The 22,101-nt window shown below is 32.5% G+C and overlaps 4 protein-coding genes across 4 annotated transcripts; 1 reads left to right on the top strand and 3 right to left on the bottom strand.

The window, feature by feature from the left end:
* Positions 1-621: 621 nt before the first annotated feature.
* Positions 622-801, bottom strand: LOTGIDRAFT_138472 (hypothetical protein; the record flags this gene model as incomplete). Its single annotated transcript, XM_009048664.1, has 1 exon — positions 622-801. A coding segment is annotated over one exon (180 nt), but the record flags the coding sequence as incomplete, so codon positions are not given.
* A 3,375-nt stretch (positions 802-4,176) lies between these two features.
* LOTGIDRAFT_138486 (hypothetical protein) lies at positions 4,177-6,759 on the bottom strand (the record flags this gene model as incomplete). Its single annotated transcript, XM_009048665.1, has 5 exons — positions 4,177-4,350; positions 4,663-4,920; positions 5,274-5,396; positions 5,773-5,873; positions 6,219-6,759. 5 exons carry the CDS (start codon positions 6,757-6,759, stop codon positions 4,177-4,179), a joined length of 1,197 nt encoding a protein of 398 aa, XP_009046913.1.
* A 4,992-nt stretch (positions 6,760-11,751) lies between these two features.
* LOTGIDRAFT_138466 (hypothetical protein) lies at positions 11,752-14,031 on the bottom strand (the record flags this gene model as incomplete). The annotated part of the gene is made up of 2 exons (XM_009048666.1): positions 11,752-11,862; positions 13,804-14,031. The coding sequence occupies 2 exons, from the start codon at positions 14,029-14,031 to the stop codon at positions 11,752-11,754; spliced, it is 339 nt and encodes a 112-aa protein (XP_009046914.1).
* A 1,463-nt stretch (positions 14,032-15,494) lies between these two features.
* On the top strand, positions 15,495-20,449 carry LOTGIDRAFT_172084 (hypothetical protein; the record flags this gene model as incomplete). Its single annotated transcript, XM_009048667.1, has 11 exons — positions 15,495-15,549; positions 15,932-16,058; positions 16,416-16,657; positions 16,928-17,004; positions 17,564-17,673; positions 17,979-18,029; positions 18,391-18,460; positions 18,776-18,867; positions 19,205-19,354; positions 19,728-19,851; positions 20,219-20,449. The coding sequence occupies 11 exons, from the start codon at positions 15,495-15,497 to the stop codon at positions 20,447-20,449; spliced, it is 1,329 nt and encodes a 442-aa protein (XP_009046915.1).
* Positions 20,450-22,101: the final 1,652 nt, after the last annotated feature.

Consider the following 22,101-nt stretch of genomic DNA (forward strand, 5'->3'; position numbering starts at 1 on the left):
TCTTACACTTGCATTAAGGGATCTCTTGGTATTTTGTTCATCGAGGAACTTAATATCTTTTGTGCAATGTTGTGTAATGGCTTGGTTTTCATCTAATGCTTCTCCAGCCCAATTTTCTTCCTGTTTAAGAACATCTTTCAGCTTTGTGACCATCTCTTTCTCCTTTTCAATCAAGCTTTTAGTTATACTCGTCTTGATTATCGCAAAATGTTGTGAGATGTCGGATAAAAGTTCTTCTTTTCGAAGACGAATGTTGCTAGGTATGTCAACCAAAGATTCGTTGATGGTTTGAGCATTTTTCAGAAGCGAGGTCATTTTGACTTTCAATGTTGCAACTTGAGAAAATACTTGGTTTTTTGCTTGGTGTACTGGGATGTGTTGTTCTTTACATGAACGATGGTGTACTTGACATGCCGTACACACCCCAACATTGGCTTTTGTACAAAAATCCTCGCAAGTTACATCAGGATGATTTGGACAATCATCGCCATCCATTTTGGAATCTTGTCTTTCATCCGTCACCCCCCTCTGCACCATTGAAGATACCATGCCAGCAATGTAAAAATTATCCGGGAACTCATCGGCTGGATCCTTGGCAGTCGATGATGGAGGACGTATAATTTTTCGACATTCTGGACACGGGAAGGCTATCAAACCCCCTGTATCATTTGCTTTGATATGATCCGATAAACAATCTCGACAAAAAGAATGCAAACATGGTAGCTGTTTTGGATTCTTGTATCTGTCCAAGCAGATGCAGCATGTTAGAAAGTCTTCAGAGAGTTCGTGTAAAGCATCCATCTCTGTTGGCCTCACTATTTAGGACACACAAATATATCTACACTTTATGTCTACACAGTGGGACTACAAGTGTTTAGCCATAATAGGCATATAAGGCCTATTAATTTTCATTTTTTTCTAAATAAGTCTCTGATTGTAACTTACGGATTCGAGCAACGATCTGTACATGCACAAATAATAACAAAGCCAGGCGTACATTGGCTATAGAGTAGGCCATACTCGAATCAATTCTCGTCTCCTTTACTATTGTAGTCACACGCTAAAACTAGGTCATGTAATTAACGGTACACACAGGTATGGCAGAGCTTTAGATAAATAGAGGCTATATTATAAAACCTGAAATACATTAAAAAAACTCCACCTTTCCTGCGGAAAGATTTAAAAAATCTCAAATAAGTGATTGTTGATTGATTGAAGCTTGCCAACTCACAATGTGGTATACGTACCTTATATATTGTTTATAGAATGATAATCTATAATCATTGATGGTGCAGAAAAAACACAAGACCATAACAATATGCTTAGGCTGCATAGTTACATATTTAAAACTAGATTACTCTCTGGCCACGTTGAGTTCTAAATTGAATTTTTTCTCTCATGTCACAAATATTCAAAATATGATTTTCAAGTGCATACCAATTGTCTTAGAATGCCTTTGGGTCCATAAATATATAAGTTTTGAAAATTTTGCACTTGAAATGAGCACATTTCTCTCCAAGAAATTTCATGTGAAAATGACATTTTGAACTGAAAATCTCCCTCTATAAAATCATAGTTTCAAATAATTTCGTTTTCAATGGTTGGCATTTTCATCAATCCAAAGACAATCTAAGACTCTCAGCAATATTTGGAGATTAATATTTCAATTCATACAAAATTGATAGCCAAAATGTGATTTAGAAATTGATGTGGCCAAGCCTAGGTTATCAAGAGATACCGAAAATTAACCTAAAATTCTTTCTAAGAGAGCTTTAGACATATATGACGCAACAATAATCTAAAGCTCTCTTATAATGTATTCTAATGTTTCTCAATTTTGACAAAGTTCATCCTCCAAACTGTACATGTTTTTCGTAATATTGTGTTGTCAATCAATAAGCCTAGTCAGTTCTAATTGGGTGAACTACTGTGAAAGATCCACATGTTGTTTTTTTGCTCAATAGTAGATGAACAGGACACAAGATTTTCATTCTGAAGAGTAATATTGGTATCTGAATAAATGTGAATCGGGTATCGGACCTCTACATGCTTTTATGAAAATCAGAAATGAAATTGGAGTTTTACACCCTTAAAAAAATGAGACGGGCAATGACGTTCACAGTACAAAAAGAAATATTTTGTCAAGACTGTGTTTTGATTTCCTTAAGTCCAAGGTTCATTTATGTGCACAATCTATGGCAAGATGTTTTGTCTCTGTTGAAGGAACTTTATCAATTTGCATATCACAAAAGTCATTTTCTCTACATGTTGGATATGATAATTTTCAAAAGTATGGGTTACTGTTTAGGGAAAGCTGTGGCTATTTATATCTTTCTATATGAAGCACGGATTGTTTCCTTTCCAATTTCAATGGAAAGTTTGATGACACTTACAGATTGTAGAGATTTATCCTGTTCTAGCAGACAGGCAGCATTACTTTTTTTGAATTAAGTAAAAGTATATCTCCTACTGGTAAATAAAAGAATTTGTTTTGGTATTTCTCTGATTTATAAACTGATAATGAGCTTAGCCCAATGCAAATTATCAAAGAAAACAAAAAAAGTTTCAAGTTTTTAATTTACACTTGTGTACACAAATTGAAAACTCTATAAAATAGAGTAATATATAGAAAATGGCATTAATAATAGTTAAACTATTTACATAATGAAAACAAAACAATGGGCAGACAACTCATTAACAATTCATATATATATATATATACATCTAATAGTATATTTCTATATAAACAAACATATACAATTTTATAGATTTATTTACAGTTCTAACCTTTTTAAATAAGCTTGATATAGACGGTTGATTGTACTTTGTATTCAACGACAAAATGCGAGTCTGACTGAGTTTTGAAATATTTCGAGGCAAACATTAACTTCAAAATAGAGACTGAATTTTCGCATTTGGTTATAAACAGACTTATGTATAAGATTATATTGGGTTAAGCTATCTAAGCAATCTTGGACCAATCTTTTACTAATCATAAGCTATAGCAATATTCAAAATAACACAAACCATTAGAAAAGTAAGCAAGTAAGCTAAGGATAGTCTTTCATATAAAAAATAAATTGAAAATTTTGGACAGTCGGATGTGTAAGCTTTAAGGAAAGACTATGTTTGTCACTTTTGCATCCCAACTTCAAAATTTAAAAAACAATATTGGTTTACTATTTTCCATTTTAAATAGGATTAATGACCTGTCATTCCACAAGTAAAGTAGTAGCATAAAAATGAAATTAAACAGCAGATTAGAAAATAATGAAACATATGTAACAAACAATTCATATTGCAGTAACAGTAAATGATGCAAAAAACTTCTTGAAATCGTTTAAACAAATTTTGTGAATACATACATCTTAATATAAATGCACACCATATTTCCAAAACAAATTTGTAAGCAGAAATAAAATGGAAAGCTTCATGAAACATTGGAGATTTTTAATAAGAATGGACACATATAATGCCTGGTTAAAAATTTGAATCAAAAAATTTCTAACCATTATGTTAAATTTGAAATGCATGAAAGGATTTGGACAAAACTAATTCATTGGCTGAATGTCAAAAACACTATTTAAATCTAACTCTTATTGATGACTACATCAATATTGACCAATCAAGACACATTAGTCTGGATATAGTTTGGATATAGTTTGGATAACCTAAGTATATAGTTTGGATAACCCAAGTATACTACAGTGGAGTTTATCCGGTTGCCAATAATCCGATAACACATTAGTATATAGTTTGGATAACGTAATTATATAGTTTGGATAACCTAAGTATATCATTGGGATAAGATAAGTATATAGTTTAAATAACCCTACTATATTGTTTGGATAACCTAACTATATAGTTTGAATTACTTAACTTAATAGGATGGATAACCTAAATACATAGTTTTGATAACCTAAGTTCATAGTTTGAATTACCTAACTTAATAGGATGGATAACCTAAATACATAGTTTTGATAACCTAAGTATACAGTTTGAATTACCTTACTATATAATTTGAATTACCTAACTTAATAGGATGGATAACCTTAACTTAGGATGTTTCTAGCAGTTCTAAACACTTTATGGAATCATTCAATTGAAGTCTGATATCTTCATTAATTCTTATTCTTGCATACAATATGTTATATTTGTTCACTGACTGACTTGTTACTAATTTAACGTTCCACGACAACCCTGAGCACCACACAGACAAGGAATTTTCTCATCTTCCAATGGGAATTTATAATCATAAGTAATTTCTTCATTAACATCAATATCACGTTTAGAATAAATAACAATCTTCTTATGAGAGTCCATGGTAATAATCTTTGCATAGCAATTAGGCTGAAAATAGAAATACTTTCTTATAAAGATGTTTTCTAGTTGCAATGCACATGAAAGTGATGCTGAAAACATGTGTTCCTCCTTGTACCAACGTCTAAGACCAAAAGCTTTTGCAAAATGAATTTAATCATTTATTTTGTCATTTATCTGACCTAGCCAGAATCTTTCCAGCAATAAATCTGTCTTTTACAAGCCAAGCTAAACAAGCTTGCAGGTTCATCACAGATAAACACTACCAATGAAACAATCCACATGGAAATTTTTTTGTGACAAAAGACTCTGGTTAAGAGCCAAAATAAAAACTATACTTACATTACAACAGTGGTTGATAAATCTAGCTAGATTGCCCACTCTAGTGGCATCAATAATAGTATCATGATCAACACGAAATAAATAACTACTACCAATACCATCTTCTTCATATTTCTTCTCTCTTAGTTCAGCTAGAGAGTGACGTATATTCTGACCCACGTACTCAATCACCATCTCATCAGCTGCTATAGGTTCCAACGCAAACAGACCCCAGTCATGGATAGGACTCTTAGCAAATCTCAACTGCTTCTTACGACACTGAAAATGAATTTTTTGTCATTTCAGAATCTTAATGATATAAAGATCTATATCGAACTTATGTAGTCCTCATATAGCCCATTATGACGGTTAATGCCATGCTGTGTACAATGATGGAAAATATGCCAGAATAGCACATCTGGGACCCAGTTTATTGTTCATTAAGGGAAAAAAAGCATTGATTGAATTTTACTGTAGATGTTCACAAAACTTAGAGCATGCTTCCAAATTTTAAACCCAGCCTAGTTTCCAATGAAACATATTGTATATTTTACAATGATATACTGATGAAATCATAAAAACATGATCAAAGCAGCAACTTTCAGGCTACATAAAAGTATTACAGATCATACCTTAAGTTGATTAAATTTGAGTAAATCACTCATTTCAGTAATAGCTGCAAAAGATGACTGCAATCTTCTATTTTCACTTCTAGCATCTCTTTGTGATTGAATATTCTTCTTAGCTGTATCTTGCTGTAAACATAAATAACAACAATTAGTTTACAAGAGTCAGTCAAAATATAATATGTTACAGGCATTGGATAAGTAAGTAAAGAATGATTAATTAATTCAAAGTAGAAAGGGGAAAGACAACTTGCTGCAGGTGACAATTGGAGGGCAATATTCATACCATTTTCTATTGAACATTAGGAAAATTTCATTTTGTAGGTAAATAATATTTTTGAGAAAGTTTCAATCAACACCTGTGGATGAAGAATAAGATATTTGGAAAACTGGCTGCGGAAAAAGAAAAGAGATTATTTATCATACCCGGTACAGTATTTTTTTGTCAAAATCATATGATTGTTGAGCAAAATAAGTAGAATTGTAGAATAATTTGCATACTTACAGCTTTGTATACAGGAATTTTAGATACATTTCTAGAATTCCACATATAAGGTGCTTTTTCTTCTTCAGTAAGTTTGTAATATCCTTCTGTCCTACTACAACCTAAATAGATTGCATAAACAATGTAATAAGAATAATTTTTGATTTTGGCTGTTGGCACAAAAAAAACAATTTACAACAAGTGGGAAATTTCCCAAGAATTATGCCACACCTATTACAAATTACCTTCATTTCAACACTATCATGCAGGGTCAATATATAAATTGGACAAGGATGTAAAATTGCAAAATATTTAATGGTTTATTATGTATGCAAGTCATTAGCTTGTATAACTGGAGAAACTAGGTGAATAATGACTCAGTAATTGTTATCTATTAGGTTTAATGTGTATATGATATATATTCAATTACTAAATGCTACTTATGAATTTAAGTTGATTGAACTAACCTGTTTTATTTGTTCTGGGTAAAGGTGGATCATCGATTCTTCTCTTTTTCTTAGGAGGTGCAGGGTCTGGAATATTAGTATGTGGATGATCTACCCATAATATTGAACTGAGCCAATAAAACATAGGATCATCTGACTGCATGAGATCATCATAGGTCCTCTTCATATACCGGATATCTTCTTCATCAATACCACGACTAAATATTTCAAAAAATATCTGACGTTCTTCTTGATAACTTCTTGGTCGATAAACAGGTTTGGGTTTAGGAGTAGGTGGTGGCAAGATACTGGCCAATTCACGACTGCCTCCCTTTGGTTTCTGATTCGTAATGTCTTTCAGTTTCTCTGCCTTCTTTTTGGGTTTGACAACAGGTGGCTTCTTGGGTTTCTTTTTGTTATCAGACAAATCTGATTCACTGATGTCTGTTTTAGCACTAAAACTTGTAGCCCATGTTGAAGTGTCACTATCCACAGGGATTTCTTCACTTTTGGTGGCCTCATATTCATATTTGGCAGATGGTAAACAATAGCTGTGATCCATCCAGATTTCACGTGACATACCACTGCTCTCTTCATCAGCTGACTCTGTTGCATCAGATTCCATACCACTTCTGTCCACTGGTGGAGCAGCAAAATAATCATGCTCAGCAATTGCAGGGTTGATGTATGGTTTCTTTTCAATGTCAGCTAAAGTTACTTCTGTAGTTTTAGCAGCAACAGGAGATAAAGACTGGGGAAGGTCAGGAGCCTTTGGAGGAGTTTTTGGTTTGCGTCCACGTTTCTTAGGAGCTGGAGGCTGGGGTGTAGAGCTTTTGACAGGAGAAGAACTTGAGTCTGTTGCTGAAGAAGATGATGAAGATGTGGTTGTACTTGCAGACAAAGTTTTGGTTTCTGGGACATCCTTGACTGCTTTTTGTGGGGAAGAGGTTGAATCTGTAGCCGATGATTCATCCTCAGACACAGTAGAAATATCAACATCCATGGATTCATCAGCTCTTTCCACCTTCTCAACTTCTGGTTTGGACACTTCTGGTTTGGCCTCTTTCTTATCTCCTGGTTTGAAAACCTTTTCTTCTTGTATAGGTGACAAAGGTTTCTTTGAAGCTTTGGATTCATCACTGAAAACAGAAGCAAAAGTCCAGTAAATTTCTCATTCCTTAAAAACTATTGGTCTCTTTCCCTTAACATTACTTACTTCTGCAATGAAATTTTGGTAATGGATGATTTGACCTTGGTGAAGATTACCTAATAACTAAACTAAAAAAATAGTGTTCCAATCTGTCTTATTAAAATGTCACATCAAAATGTCCAATTTACCTTTCGTCTTCACTTTCAGAAGATGATGATGATGAAGAAGATGAGGAGGATTTGGTTTTTTCCACTTTCTCAATATCAACATCAATATCTTCTTCCCTAAAATAGTGCAAAACATTTCTATCATATACTTCATGTTCAGGGTTTATGGTTTATTTTTATCAAGCTCTGTTTTCAAAGGATTAAGTTGCATCAACATAATTTTAACAAACTAGCAAGACCAAAACTCAGAGGACAAGGAAGTGATTACAAATGATTATAATTCAACTTATTCCTGAGGTCCCAGTGGATTCCTGGTAACCACAATGACAGATGATGTTCACAAAATTCTAAAGGCAAAAAAAAAAAAAAGTAATTCAATCACAAAATACAAACATACTTGTCAGACACTTCAGCTTTAGCTTCTTCTTTTGTTTCTTCTTCTTCTTCATCTTCACTTTCAGCTTCAGATGACTCTTCATCTGATTCTTCTTCTTCATCTTCAGATTCTTCTTCACTACTATCATCACTTGATTCTTCTTCATCCTCTTCCTCATCTGCAAATTCGTACAGAAAAGTTAACAAACAGAAACGCTATTGTAAATTTAATGCTCAACGAAATGAATAAATATGAAATGGAGGTTCACGTCCACGTTGTGTCTTACTGCACAAGTTCAGCATTAGTCTACTAGAACTCAGTATACAGTTTCTTGTCTCTTTTTTAGTACCTCTGACCTGTGAAGTGGTATCTGGATTGAAGCCAATGCTCAACTATCTAACCAAGTTGTGCACAGCATTCTAGGATTTCAAGAACCAAACAATACCTGCTGATTGTGTTTTCTCTTCCTCTGACTCACTTTCACTATCACTAACAACTGGTCTTTTAATACGTGATTTACGATCATTAATATCTTTCTCTGTAACATAAATTAACAAGTTCATAATGGTGTTAAACACGATTAATAATTTGATAACATTTTTAATGCCAAATGAAGTGAAATGGACAATTTTTGCCAGGATAGCACATTAGCCTATTTTTTATTTCCAGCTGTTGATGGATCTTTAAGGGGGAAAGTCTGTAACACAAGGACCCTCACAGTCTCATGGGAACAAATTGACGCTTTTTCTGTCAGCTACTCCTACCTGCTTCATTGACAGGGACAGTCCCAATTTAGACATTTTATTAGATTCGATGTACGAGTTTGGCATTTATTATTATATTCCATATTTCATGTGGCATTTATATTACTGAACTAATCAACTGAACAAAGCTTATTCAAACTAATTAAAGTCTTTGAAAGGATTGGATAGGTTGTCTTTTAAATTTAAGAGAGAGAGTGTAACTCTGAAACAACTTATTTCTGAAAAACTTACCAGATTCCTTTTCTTTCGCTGTAGACATATTAGATTTGGAATCTTCATCTTCTATACGTGGCGGAGAAGGAGGACGGATTTTCTTCTAAAAAAAAACATCAGGTTATGTTAAAAATTGTAAGTATGCGACAAAATCTAATTTTTTTTTTATCCCATTGAGGTGGCTTTTGACACCTTTTACAAGCTCTTTTTTAATACATTTTCTCTTCACGTGTTTTCAGTTTGAAAAACTGAACATGAAAATCTGAACATAAAAAGCTGAACATGAAAATCTGAAAATGAGCATGGAAACTTACCTTAAATGAGGGTAGTTTTGGCATGCCACCTCTTATACCTAATAACCCACCCATACCAAAACCACTACCAAATCCTAAACCAGCCTGTAATCCACCATCTCTACCCCAAGGATGTTGTGGTTGGAACAGTGATGCTAGAGTTGAACTTAATCCACTTTCATTGGTTGCTGATGTTGGTGCATTGGCTTTATCAGCCGTTTTAATTTCCATTAATGAAGGTAAAGCTTTGATAGCCTGTAAAACAATTTCATGAACAGTTTTAAAATTCTAATTCAATGGAAACAAAGCCAACAATTCCTGGGAGAATGGAAAATTATCAGGAACCAGTCATTAAATTGACACCCATTGAGCATAATGATTGAAGAGTTCATTAGAAGATTGTAATTTTCAATTACTTTGTTTTTTAAGTGGCAGTCAGCTCAATATATATATGACTGCATTTGTCTTATAACAAAAAGATGAAATGAAAACCTTGATTTCATATCCTGTTAACAGAACTGTTCTGAAACCTTACCTTACGTCGCTTTTCTTCACTATCCCACCATGTTTCAAAACACTTAAAAGCTGAACTAACCACCATCTTTTTACACAAATCCTTCTGTAGCACTTGTTTCAGATCTGTCACAAAGTCATTTAATGTTGCCATGAAGAGTTTCTCATTCATAGCAATTTGATCCTCATGACTTAACACATTTCCATTCATAACACTTTCATGATATTGAGTTAAATAATTCTGATTAAAAGCACTATTTAGATTGTCGACAAAGTTCATGTTGTACCCTGGAGGCCACATTCCTGTGGGAACTGATGAAGCTTCAGTGTTATACGAAGATGATTCGTTGAAAGAGGATGAAGGTGTTTGATTGTAGGCGTCTGGTGTTGCTTGACTAAAAGGTGCTGGGGTGGATGTGGCATAGGATGATGGGGTTGGGGGAATGAAAGGAGATGCAGCAGATAATTGAGAAAAGGGTGCAGGTGTGGATGGAATAAATGGAGTTTGGGGCATCTGATTGAATGGAGCAGGAGTCATGTGACCATAGCCTGGAGTTTGTGGAGTGAATGCCACAGGAGTTGGGGGTATAAAAGTTGGGGTATGCTGATTTGGTATTTTGAGTTCACCACTGCTGATTGAAGCTAAACTCATTCTATCATCTGACTCTATACTACCTCGACTATTTTCATCTTGTAGAGGAGTGGTACTATGAGAGTGTTTTGGACTCTCTGAGTGTCTTTTTGAACCCTTAAGATAGGAATGATGTGATTTTTTATCGCTGCGTCGGTCTCGATGTCGTGAGTCCCATGAATTATGATTGGATGAAGATGAATTATGAGACCATTCTGGATGTACACTAGAATACTGTGAGTTTCTATCACTATGTTTATCACTACTATTTGATTTAGAACGTGACCAATTTGCATTTTTAGGCTGGGGAGGAGGTTCTAGAGGTTCCACAGGTTTCTTAGCACTAGGATCATCAGGTTCTCCAGTATTTAATAAAGACTGAATACGTGATTCTAAACTTAAAAATCGTGGCTCCTCATCTTCAGGAGTTTTTGGTCTTGGGGGAGGAGGAGGATCAGGCTTTTTGTCTCTATGTCGACCCTTTCCATGGCGGTGTTTATCGTGTCTATCATAACGGTCATTATCACGATCATATCGATCACTGTTTCTATCATACCGATCACTATCTCTATCATAGCGATCACTGTCTCTATGGCGACTATCTCGATGACGTCGTTTGTCCCAATCTCTTTCTCTGTGTCTATCACCACGATCATGACTGTCACTATCACTTCTATTTCGACCATATCTATCATAGCGATCACGATCTCCATCACGATCTATCTTATGTCTATGATCAGATGCATTGTCTTCACTCTCATACTTCTTGTGTCCATAATCATTATTGGAGTACTGATGAACAAAAGTTTCTGTGTTGAAATTATCGTAATTTGGTATGACACTGGGTTGACTGTTGGGTGGTAGAGGGGTGTGAGGGGGGTTGTAACTATAGCTACCCACACTGAAATTATCAGACTGAACAGAAGGCGTAGCTGGAGCTGTACCATATCCCACATCTGAATGACTCACAAAACTTAGATCTGATTGCGGTGTTGGAAAATCATTTTTGGGTTTACGCTGTCCAAAATCAAATTCACTATCTCCTGGATCATACGCTTCTGCTTTCTTCCTTTCACCATTGCCAATTAACGCTTCCACAATAGTTTGTCTTTCTTTTCCTAAAAATACAAAGATCTTGAGGTACTGGATAGTATTTTCTCAACATAGTCTTTTACAAGAGAAAAGGAGTTTTATAACCTGTGCTGCATCTTTAACTAATGAATGTAGATCGGAATCCACCAACCTGCACTTTGACTCATTACAACCTTTATTTCACTATTGACCCATCAGCTTATATCACTTTTGTGAAAGTGAAAAGAAATGGAATTGTCTTAAAACAAACTTGACACTCTACTTGCCAGTAACTGTTAAAATTATCTACCATAGGCTAGGTTTGAGTAACCCTCAGACCATCCATCCGTAAAATGTTGAAATATATGATAGAATTTTATAACTTACCCATAGTGTCCAGTATCACAGTCATAATATTACCCATTTTAGATGTCTGATGTAATTTATCAACACAAGATTTAGCTGCTTTAGATGATATAAATAACACCTACAACATACACAAACATTAATTTTGAAATGGAGTAGATTATGAACATGGGTAATGCCTAGCAGACTGTAACAAAGGAAATTTGGTTCATAAAATCAGGGGGTTCAAATGTTTTTAAAGTAGAGGGCAGTTTCAGAAAAGTAGGAGGCTGGTCATGCCAAGATTCGTTGGTGGAAGATAAGAGTCAAGGGGAGTTTGGACCTCCCGAAAGAAAATTTGGAAAATGAAACATCAGACATGCATAATCCTGGCACTTGAGAGGATTGAACCAAAATTGACACTTCCATCTTGGTCCTTTTCAGACTAGGATAAATACAAATTAATTTATTTATCAAACTTAAGTTTTAAGCTTTATGATGGATTTCTATAACAACTTAGTGAAGCAGTTTGCCACAATTGAAAATGCACAGCACATTCAAGAATATAGAACAGCTCTACAAATTTCAAAGTTATGAATGGGATCATAATTGTGTAAAAGCCTTGTCACATGATAGTAATTTTAATACAAAATGTGCTTCTAAATATTAATTACCGTATAATACGCACCCCTATACATTCGAATTATTCGGGGGAATATCTGTCACATAATAGTGTACTACCAGTCCGGACGCAAAAAGTAAACAAGTTGGCATAACGTAGACACCATAATTTTGAGTAGAAATACCACATATCCACCAACTTGTCTTCAACAAAGACTTTTTTCTTACGGATATATTTCAATTGCATTTTTTAATCAATTCAAAGTCAAAGATAGAAATAATATATGTTTGTTACTGTTATTTGTATCTTTTCGTGACATTGAGTCTAAATTTTCAAGGTCGTACGCGTATGAATCTCGATTGAGAGAGACAAAACAAATCGATAAATATAGGAAGCTCAGGATTGCGATTTATACAGTTACAAATATTAAATCTTTCTGAAAATGATGAAGCTTTCCAATTCTACCTGATTGTCGATCGGTAGGGTCCAGATCTACCAAGCAAGTTTAAGCCATATCCCGGTTCCCAAAAGCGTGAACATTAGTGTCGTTTTTCATCCGGAGGTTATCAAACAAATCTTAAATCGTCAAAATGAAAAAAAAATGCTTTACTGACGAAAATTACATTCTATTTTGCTTAAAATTGTATCTCAATTAGCGATGTTATATCGGTTATTTTTCCCCTGTATAAGTTGGTCAGAAAAACAAATGCAAGAACGGAAAGTTTACAGGCTGTTATAAAATTAAAAAAGGATTTTATGAAACGAAGATACAGATCACATTAGATTCGGACATCCAGTCTAGCATGATTATCTAGGGTAATAGTAGAAAGACCTATGCAACGGCGTCTATGTCGTTTATGGAATTCGTTTTCTGTAAAATTACGGATACTGTAAAATTTCGATTTATAAAAGCGAAGTAAAATTTTTTTTTTTAAGTGCTTTCAACGAAAAGTAGCCGGCGAAAACGGGACAAAATGAGGATTTCAAACGGCGGTTTTCTGCGGCTGTCGGCTACTTTTGAACCCACTGTAAAATGGTAATCTGCTGACATTACAGCCTGATAACATGGGATCCTGGTTTAATGTCATATATTCCACTTACAAGAATAAATCTAGTAAATAATTCTGCCCAAACTGCATCAGAAATCTAAAATTTATCCAACAGATCATTTATTTTAGATCATTCAGAAATCCTCAGCAGTTTCCGTAAAGCTGAATCTGACTCAGTGATGAATGGTGAATTTCGTTGTGTCTTTTTGGGCGAGACTCTTTACTTCCGCTATTTAGAAGAAATTTGTCTAATGATAAAGTCCTTAAATTCTGACACTTAATGCTATATGGTGACTATTGGTTATCCAATTATACATTTTATTATCATTTTAGATCTGTGTCTTACAAAGTCCTCGACACATTTAGCCCAACTTAGCAAATTATCGCCCAGCAAATAAGTTCAAATAGTTACCTTTCCAACACCAATATGTTTCTTGGTTTTCGGGTGATAATATATCTTGCATTCTTCAATTTTACCAAAACCTTTACACATGTTCTCCAAGAAGTCATTGTTAATGTTATCATTCAGATTGGTAAATGTCACCTCCTTGGGAGGGACTACTGCTACAAAGTTCTGATCATACTGTAAGAGAAAACAAAATAGGGTCGAATTGAGAACAATTATTATACATTTCTTCATAGTACCGTAACATATTTATTCAAAAGTTAATGAAAAATGATTGAGGACTCAGCTTTCCGTCAAAAACCATCTTTAAACTTTTTTAAGAAACATCTAAACAAATTGTTCTCTTGTTAAAATTGGGTACACATATTAGTTTATTGTGAAATAAATCAAAATTTCCAAAATATAATCTTCAAGGTAAAATCAAACTACAAAATTAAAATTACAATTTCAGTACAAAATTTAGAAAAATAATATTGAACACAAAGTTTTGTATGCACAATGTTTGTTCTACGGCAAATATAAAAGTTATACATACCTTAAATTTTGGTACTGGAAGATCAGCAGGCTGCCTTCGACACCAAATTCTCTGATACCTTGGTCTTGGATCTTTCACATCAACAACTTTGGTTTGCTGGAAAAAGAAATAAAAAAAAATTATTAAGCTTTCAAGTCAAATTGAGCAATAAAATAACAAGAGAGAATCATGAATCTAAAATAAGTATGACGAGAAATCATATCGATAAAAAGTGAAACTCCAACTATTTTCTAGTTCTTAGATAGTAAAGGGATGAAAGAAACTTTTCTAATGTAATCTTCTCAATTTTCTCACCCCTGGAACTAAACCATTGAATCTGTAAATCTTCTGCTGTCCCCTGTGAATAAATGGATCAGCCACCAACTTGTAGTTATGTTTCTTCTTATCATGCTGCCCATCAGTACTAGGACCTGGATGTTTCGCTCCATTTATATCTGAAATAAAGTAAAGGTAAAGTCAATAATGAATTTTATTGTCAATGACCATTGAAATTAACCTCAGATAAGTGTATACTAATGACTGTCATGTATGACAAGATCATGCAGATCTTAAAAAATCAGAAAAAACTTGAAATAATCAACTGTTTTATTCTTTATTTACAAAATTATAACAAAAACACAAGCTCCTCACATGAGCTATTTCTGTTTTCATGTTCCATCTTTCCTCAGATGATCTGCCAGGTTGTTGGTAACCATAGTCTTTCAAGTGGTCATCAAACAAGATTTCTGCATATCTATATCTCTTCTATTTCATCTACTGAGATCATTTAAGTCAAATTTTTGCAGATTATGTTTTGTCTGATCAAGGTTCCACCGATTTCCCTGCAATCCCACAATTCAGCTGGTTTTCGTAATTTGATTTTCGTATCTTTTTCGTTTTTTGAAGAAAAATTTTATGTGGAAGTTTTATTGATCAAATCAAAAATTTTCATTTATAATGTCGACACAGTCAAAATTTGATAGTATCAGAGATCAAAATTTTGACAACATTAATACCAAATCAACATGATTAGCTCCATTGACCTACGCTTTGTTATAAGAAGGTCGTTGATTGGCTGCTATTTTTAGATGTTGACTAATCAACGCCAACGATACAATACATCCACACGTGGTTTAAAGCAGTAATTTGTTATGCACTTGTTGATATTCGAATAGAAATCAAAATGAACAAAAAATCCCGAAAATTCATAAAAGTGCTTGCCAGAAAATTAATCAAAGGTTTTTCCTGCTTTCTTTGTGCCTTTAAAGCGAAGCCATGTAGCGTATCTTAAGTAATTGCGTAATGTTGAGTGAGAAACCGAAAGTAGAAAATGAAAAAATTGTAAACAAACTACTGTTTCAGCAATGTTTGCTAATGTTTTCAACAATATAGCCTTTATTGTTATCTTCTTAATATTACTATTTTATGATTAATACGAATCTATAGTCTTATCACATTGTATGATTATTAAGTAGATGGCAAATTAACTTGTGGGCTCACATCAAGAACAATTTAGGCCTACCTGTTGGGTCAAAATAGGCTAGACTATAGCTTGTACTTTTGAATTGATCTTTCTGCTATTTGATAACCCACAATATTTCAACCTTGTTGATTATTAAGGTCAAGACCATTTGAAAAAGAAGAGTTTAAAGAAAGCATTTGAGAAAGCTGTCAATGGGTTGCCAGAAAGTGAACTTCAATCATCACTATTATCAAATTTTACAGATGCTTTTACAATCTTAAGGAGGTAAATCACTTTGTATATTGGCATGGCAATGTATCAATGAAAAGAAAAGAATCACTGTTCATCGATTCATCTGTGAATTCTTGCAGCCCTATTCATAACCATATTATTTTGAGTTATTTCTGCAGTATATCATTCTATACATTAAAATGCTATGGAATTATGGCAATAGTCTCAATACATAGTCCTAGCCCCAAAGTATATGTGTAATTTACAGTGTGATAGCTGCTTTTAATATCTGATTCAGTGATTTGGTCATAAATTGCATTTTGTTTCACTTGTGAAGAATTTCGATTGATCCTACTCACAGAAAAAAATACAGCCATTTTACAGTTTTAAAGATGATTATTTTGTTTTCAGTCAAATAGAAAAACTGAAAGTGTTAACACAACAACTGGCAGCAGATGATGTCCAGACTATAAATAGAAACCCTGACCCTATTGCTGCTACTGCAAGTCACCAAGATGGTCAAAGTCAAGGGAAAACAGAAGGTGAAATCATCAAAATAGAAAGAACTAAGATTTCAGATCAACATTTTAACTTTCCTTATAATTTCTATACCAAGAAGAATGTTTTGATGCCAACAGCTTCCAAAACTGCAGGTAATGTTTGGGGATGATAAAGGGAAATTGGTTTATTTTCTTGCTTTCTTTACCATTTGTGTGTCAAGAACACAGCCCAGGTTTGGGGCTTTGAGGAGGATTTCTTACCAAGGCGGGCAGTATTAGAGTATGCAGATCTGAGGGCAACAAAGCTGTTCGCCCACAATAGACAAAGCTGTCCACCTTGGTGCAGGGGTCCTCCCCTAGAAAATTTTGATATATATTTGTTCTGAATATACAGTATATCATATACCATCTCTTTAATTGCAGTTGACCAGTTCTATCTCAAATTACTTCAGAATCAAAGTGGTATGGCTTCAGTTATAGAATATGTCAAGGAGTATCAGGTAGGCTTATCAAATTTGAATACAAAAAACATTCTTATTTACCAAGACTCATGTTACTATTCATTGATACATTCAATGCATCTTCATAGCAGCTTAAGCAAAGGGCTGCAAGTGTATATAATTGCTAGATTATTTTATGATTTGCTTCCTTTGCTAGTTTACCTCGTTATTTTCTGATATAGTTGTCCCAAGAAAAGTAAAGGTACATGAGAATAAATAGGCCGTTTCGAATTAATGAGCATAATGAGCTCAAATGATTCTAAATTCTTTTTCAATTTTCATTGCATCAGTCTGAAGTCTCTTTATTCCATGCTTCTGATTGAGCTTCTCCAGAATAAATGATAATAGTAATAGTGTACTCTCATGGTCTGTTGGAAATAACGACATCTGCATTGTTGATTTTGACTTTCCTTTCTGTTCAAGAAAGAATATTTGGTACTTTGAAACATAATTGAATGCTTATGCTCACCATCATGAATTGACATTATCACCAAATGAACTGTTTGCATTTGCATAAATCCTCCTATTGTCCTTTAGTTTGACATTCTATATATTTCAGAGACGGACAAGTGAAAAGAGCATATTATCAACTTTAAATAGACTTTTAGTTATATCTACTGGAATTAAAGATAGATCTTTTATCAAGAAATTACTTTATGTATATTTAACGTAAGTATAAATGTCACAACTAGGAGAAACACTGAGTCTGTCAGAGTCCTGTGTGACTCTGATCAGACCTGCCACTAGGCATTGGTAATATTGGATTACAATTTCAGTTGAGTCAAACTAAAGGATGAGGAAAGATCATCTACTTTTCTCCTCAATGACTGTCGCTTTCGAAATGGATGTGCTGAGAGCAGAATCCTTGAAGGTTGCATCTTTCCAGGCATTTTATTTTCTTAATATTTTCTATATTTTTCAATTCACCATTCAGTAAAACAAGTGTAATTTAAATGCTATTTGTTTGCTTGTAGAAAAATGCAACCCTTAGTTGAGAAATATTTAAAAGAAGATAGTGTTCAAAAGTAAGCAAGTAATGATTATCATTTTTAAAGTTGGACTGTTTCTTAGTAAACCATGAACTAAAAAGTAATTGAAATGTAGATACTCTCCTAGTGACATTAGTGAAAAACAAAGAATGCACGTAATAAGAAAGAATTTTATTCCAATATTGATATGATGATGCTGGTACATTCTCCTCCTTGATAGGGACCCAGAGTCCCAGACACATTTAATAAAACAATTAATACTATTGACTCAATATACGTTTGTATATATTGATGAAAAATATTATCAATCACCATCATTGAGTCAATAATATAGATAGTTTTATTGTATGAACCCCTTCAAATACGGACTTGATTTACCTATGGTTATTTATTCCAGGGCATCTAATTTGCAAGAAAATCTACACAAGTTTTTATATGTTTCACATGTTAGATATTTTTCATCTCGGGTAAGTCTTGCTGTTTTATTGCAATTACTATATCATCTGAAGATGCACTTCATAAACTAGAAGATGATAATCATTTGACACCATGAATGTCTAATTGTGTTTATGATTTTATTGTCTATGATACTTTACTATGAATATAATGTACATGGAATCCAGGCTGAAATGCAGCTACAGACAACAAGAACTAATTTGATGTACTTTTTAAAGGCTAGCTTTGTACCAAACTGCATCTTATAAGGCAGATGAAGTAACAGATGTAAAACTGTTGAATGTTGCTATCTATTGTATATTGTAATAATGTATTATATGTTTCAGTCATCAGATGTTATTGAAGAGAAACCATATTATAATGATCTTATAGCATCCTTATTATCATTATATTTAGATTTATCTGTTTATTTATTTAGGTAAGCTATTTTTATTTATTCAGGTAAGCTGAAGGTAAGGTTCAAGCCGTCAATTTCCTAATTGTAGAGAAATATGTTCAAATAATAATATTGAACCATAGCCAAACACAAAAACTAGTTCAAACTGATTAATTAACAATCTGTTTTTAATCAACCATTTTTAATACAAAAGTGTAGGCATATTTGAGAAATATTTTAAGGTATAATTTACGACTTTGATAATGAAAATTTTACATACTGCCCCTTTAAAGATATGTGAACTGTTTGTGAGTACATATATGTTTGCTTTACTATAATAGCTTTTGAATAATTTCTTATGAATTTTTCTTGTTTCCAGAAATGAAGAAAGAAAGGAGAAGTTAGCCAAGTTATTATATAACTTTACTAGTTATATACTAGTCAAAACACCACAGTTTAAATATGATGTTTTATTACAAATAACACAAGTTAATGCAGATAGAATTCAACTGATTCTACCACTTATTAAGTAAAAATTTAGCTCATAATACTGAAATACTAATAGTCATGTTACTATTTAAATATTCAGAATGATTTGCTTCTCATAGTTAAGATTAAGTAATCAAGTTGATGATCAACTTTCACTCACCTGGCTTAGTGAGTGAGACACTGGCTGGCTAACCTAGAGGTTAACCCTATCAAGTTCACTACAGTGTGCTGTGTAGTTAGATTACTAGAAATTGAAAATAGTAGACTACCAGTAAAATGTCGCTCATTGTTGACTGTATGGAAGTGGGAGGCTTTTTTTGATCATGGATTAACAAATGACATTCCTATTCTTTCATTAGAAAAGCATCTGTAAATAATTTTTTTGAAAAAACTTTTAATTTTATATTCTTTAGATTTTGTTTGACTGGTGATATAGATAAGACTGATATTAAAGCCTATGTTAAATATATAATAACTGTTGCTATGGTAAACAATCTGAATTTACCAGATACCATTAATATTGATGATGATATCAAGGTAATTAAAAATAATTTCAATCTTTTCTGTTTGATTTTTATGAAGATCTGCTGTTGCTTTTTTTCCCCTGTGATCAAATCTGTGACAATCAAAAATGCCCAGGAATTGATTTCCAGTCATACTGCTGTATTTCCAATATTCTAAAATGAAACAAATAAAGTTGGACAAAGATGGAGTAAAACTTCCATAATCTAAGTTGAAATTCCCATCAATGCATGAAATCATTCCAGTATTTGGTTCAAATCTACATCAAAGCAAAAAAAAACATTGATGACGCAGTAAATGCTTTAAGAAATTTGAATTCTGCCCTCAACCAATTCCACATATATAGTATTGATGTTAGCTAATATCTTTTGTTTTATTGTAGAAAGCAAGATCAGTAGTAGCTCCAAGTGGTACAATAGATTGGTTGAGAGAGGGAGTGAATGAAGAAGTACTGAATTTAGATGAATTAAACAATGATAATTTATCCTTCTATCTATTAGATAACTTGACAGAGTCTGTACAATCCATTTTAATTGATGTAAGTATTCTTTCCAAACCTTATTTCATGCAATCTGTTAAAGGAATACTACCTATTAGAATAACAGAAGTCTAAAAATTAAAGTTAGCCAATGAGAATATAATATTCATCAGTGGACTTACCTGGTGTCATGATTATAAAACAGAATCCCTTTATAATGTTCATGTGATATTTTGTTTTGTAATGTTAATGTGATATTTTGTTTTGTAATGTTCATGTGATATTTTGTTTTATAATGTTAATGTGATATTTTGTTCTGTATTGTTAATGTGATATAATGTTTTGTAATGTTAATGTGATATTGGTTTTGTAATGTGATATTAGTTTTATATTATTAATGTGATATTAGTTTTGTATTGTTAATGTGATATAATGTTTTGTATTGTTATATTAGTTTTATTAGTTTTGTATTGTTAATGTGATATTAGTTTTGTATTGTGATATTAGTTTTGTATTATTAATGTGATATTAGTTCTGTATTGTTAATGTGATATAATGTTTTGTAATGTTAATGTGATATTGGTTTTGTAATGTGATATTAGTTTTATATTATTAATGTGATATAATGTTTTGTATTGTTAATGTGATATAATGTTTTGTATTGTTAATGTGATATAATGTTTTGTATTGTTAATGTGGTATTATGTTTTGTATTGTTAATGTGGTATTATGTTTTGTATTGTTAATGTGATATAATGTTTTGTATTGTTAATGTGATATAATGTTTTGTATTGTTAATGTGGTATTATGTTTTGTATTGTTAATGTGATATAATGTTTTGTATTGTTAGTGGGATATAATGTTTTGTATTGTTAATGTGGTATTATGTTTTGTATTGTTAATTTGGTATTATGTTTTGTATTGTTAATGTGATATAATGTTTTGTATTGTTAATGTGATATAATGTTTTGTATTGTTAATGTGGTATTATGTTTTGTATTGTTAATGTGATATAATGTTTTGTATTGTTAGCGGGATATAATGTTTTGTATTGTTAATGTGGTATTATGTTTTGTATTGTTAATGTGATATAATGTTTTGTATTGTTAATGTGATATAATGTTTTGTATTGTTAGTGGGATATAATGTTTTGTATTGTTAATGTGGTATTATGTTTTGTATTGTTAATGTGATATAATGTTTTGTATTGTTAATGTGATATAATGTTTTGTATTGTTAATGTGGTATTATGTTTTGTATTGTTAGTGGGATGTAATGTTTTGTATTGTTAATGTGGTATTATGTTTTGTATTGTTAGTGGGATGTAATGTTTTGTATTGTTAATGTGGTATTATGTTCTGTATTGTTAATGTGATATTTTGTTTTGTAATGTTAATGTGATATAATGTTTTGTATTGTTAATGTGGTATTATGTTTTGTATTGTTAATGTGATATAATGTTTTGTATTGTTAATGTGGTATTATGTTTTGTATTGTTAGTGGGATGTAATGTTTTGTATTGTTAATGTGGTATTATGTTTTGTATTGTTAAGGTGGTATTATGTTTTGTATTGTTAATGTGATATTATGTTTTGTATTGTTAGTGGGATGTAATGTTTTGTATTGTTAATGTGGTATTATGTTTTGTATTGTTAAGGTGATATAATGTTTTGTATTGTTAATGTGATATAATGTTCTGTATTGTTAATGTGGTATTATGTTTTGTATTGTTAATGTGATATAATGTTCTGTATTGTTAATGTGGTATTATGTTTTGTATTGTTAAT

Source organism: Lottia gigantea, assembly GCF_000327385.1.
Source record: "Lottia gigantea unplaced genomic scaffold LOTGIsca_126, whole genome shotgun sequence".
In the NCBI taxonomy this organism is placed as follows: Eukaryota; Metazoa; Mollusca; class Gastropoda; family Lottiidae; genus Lottia; species Lottia gigantea.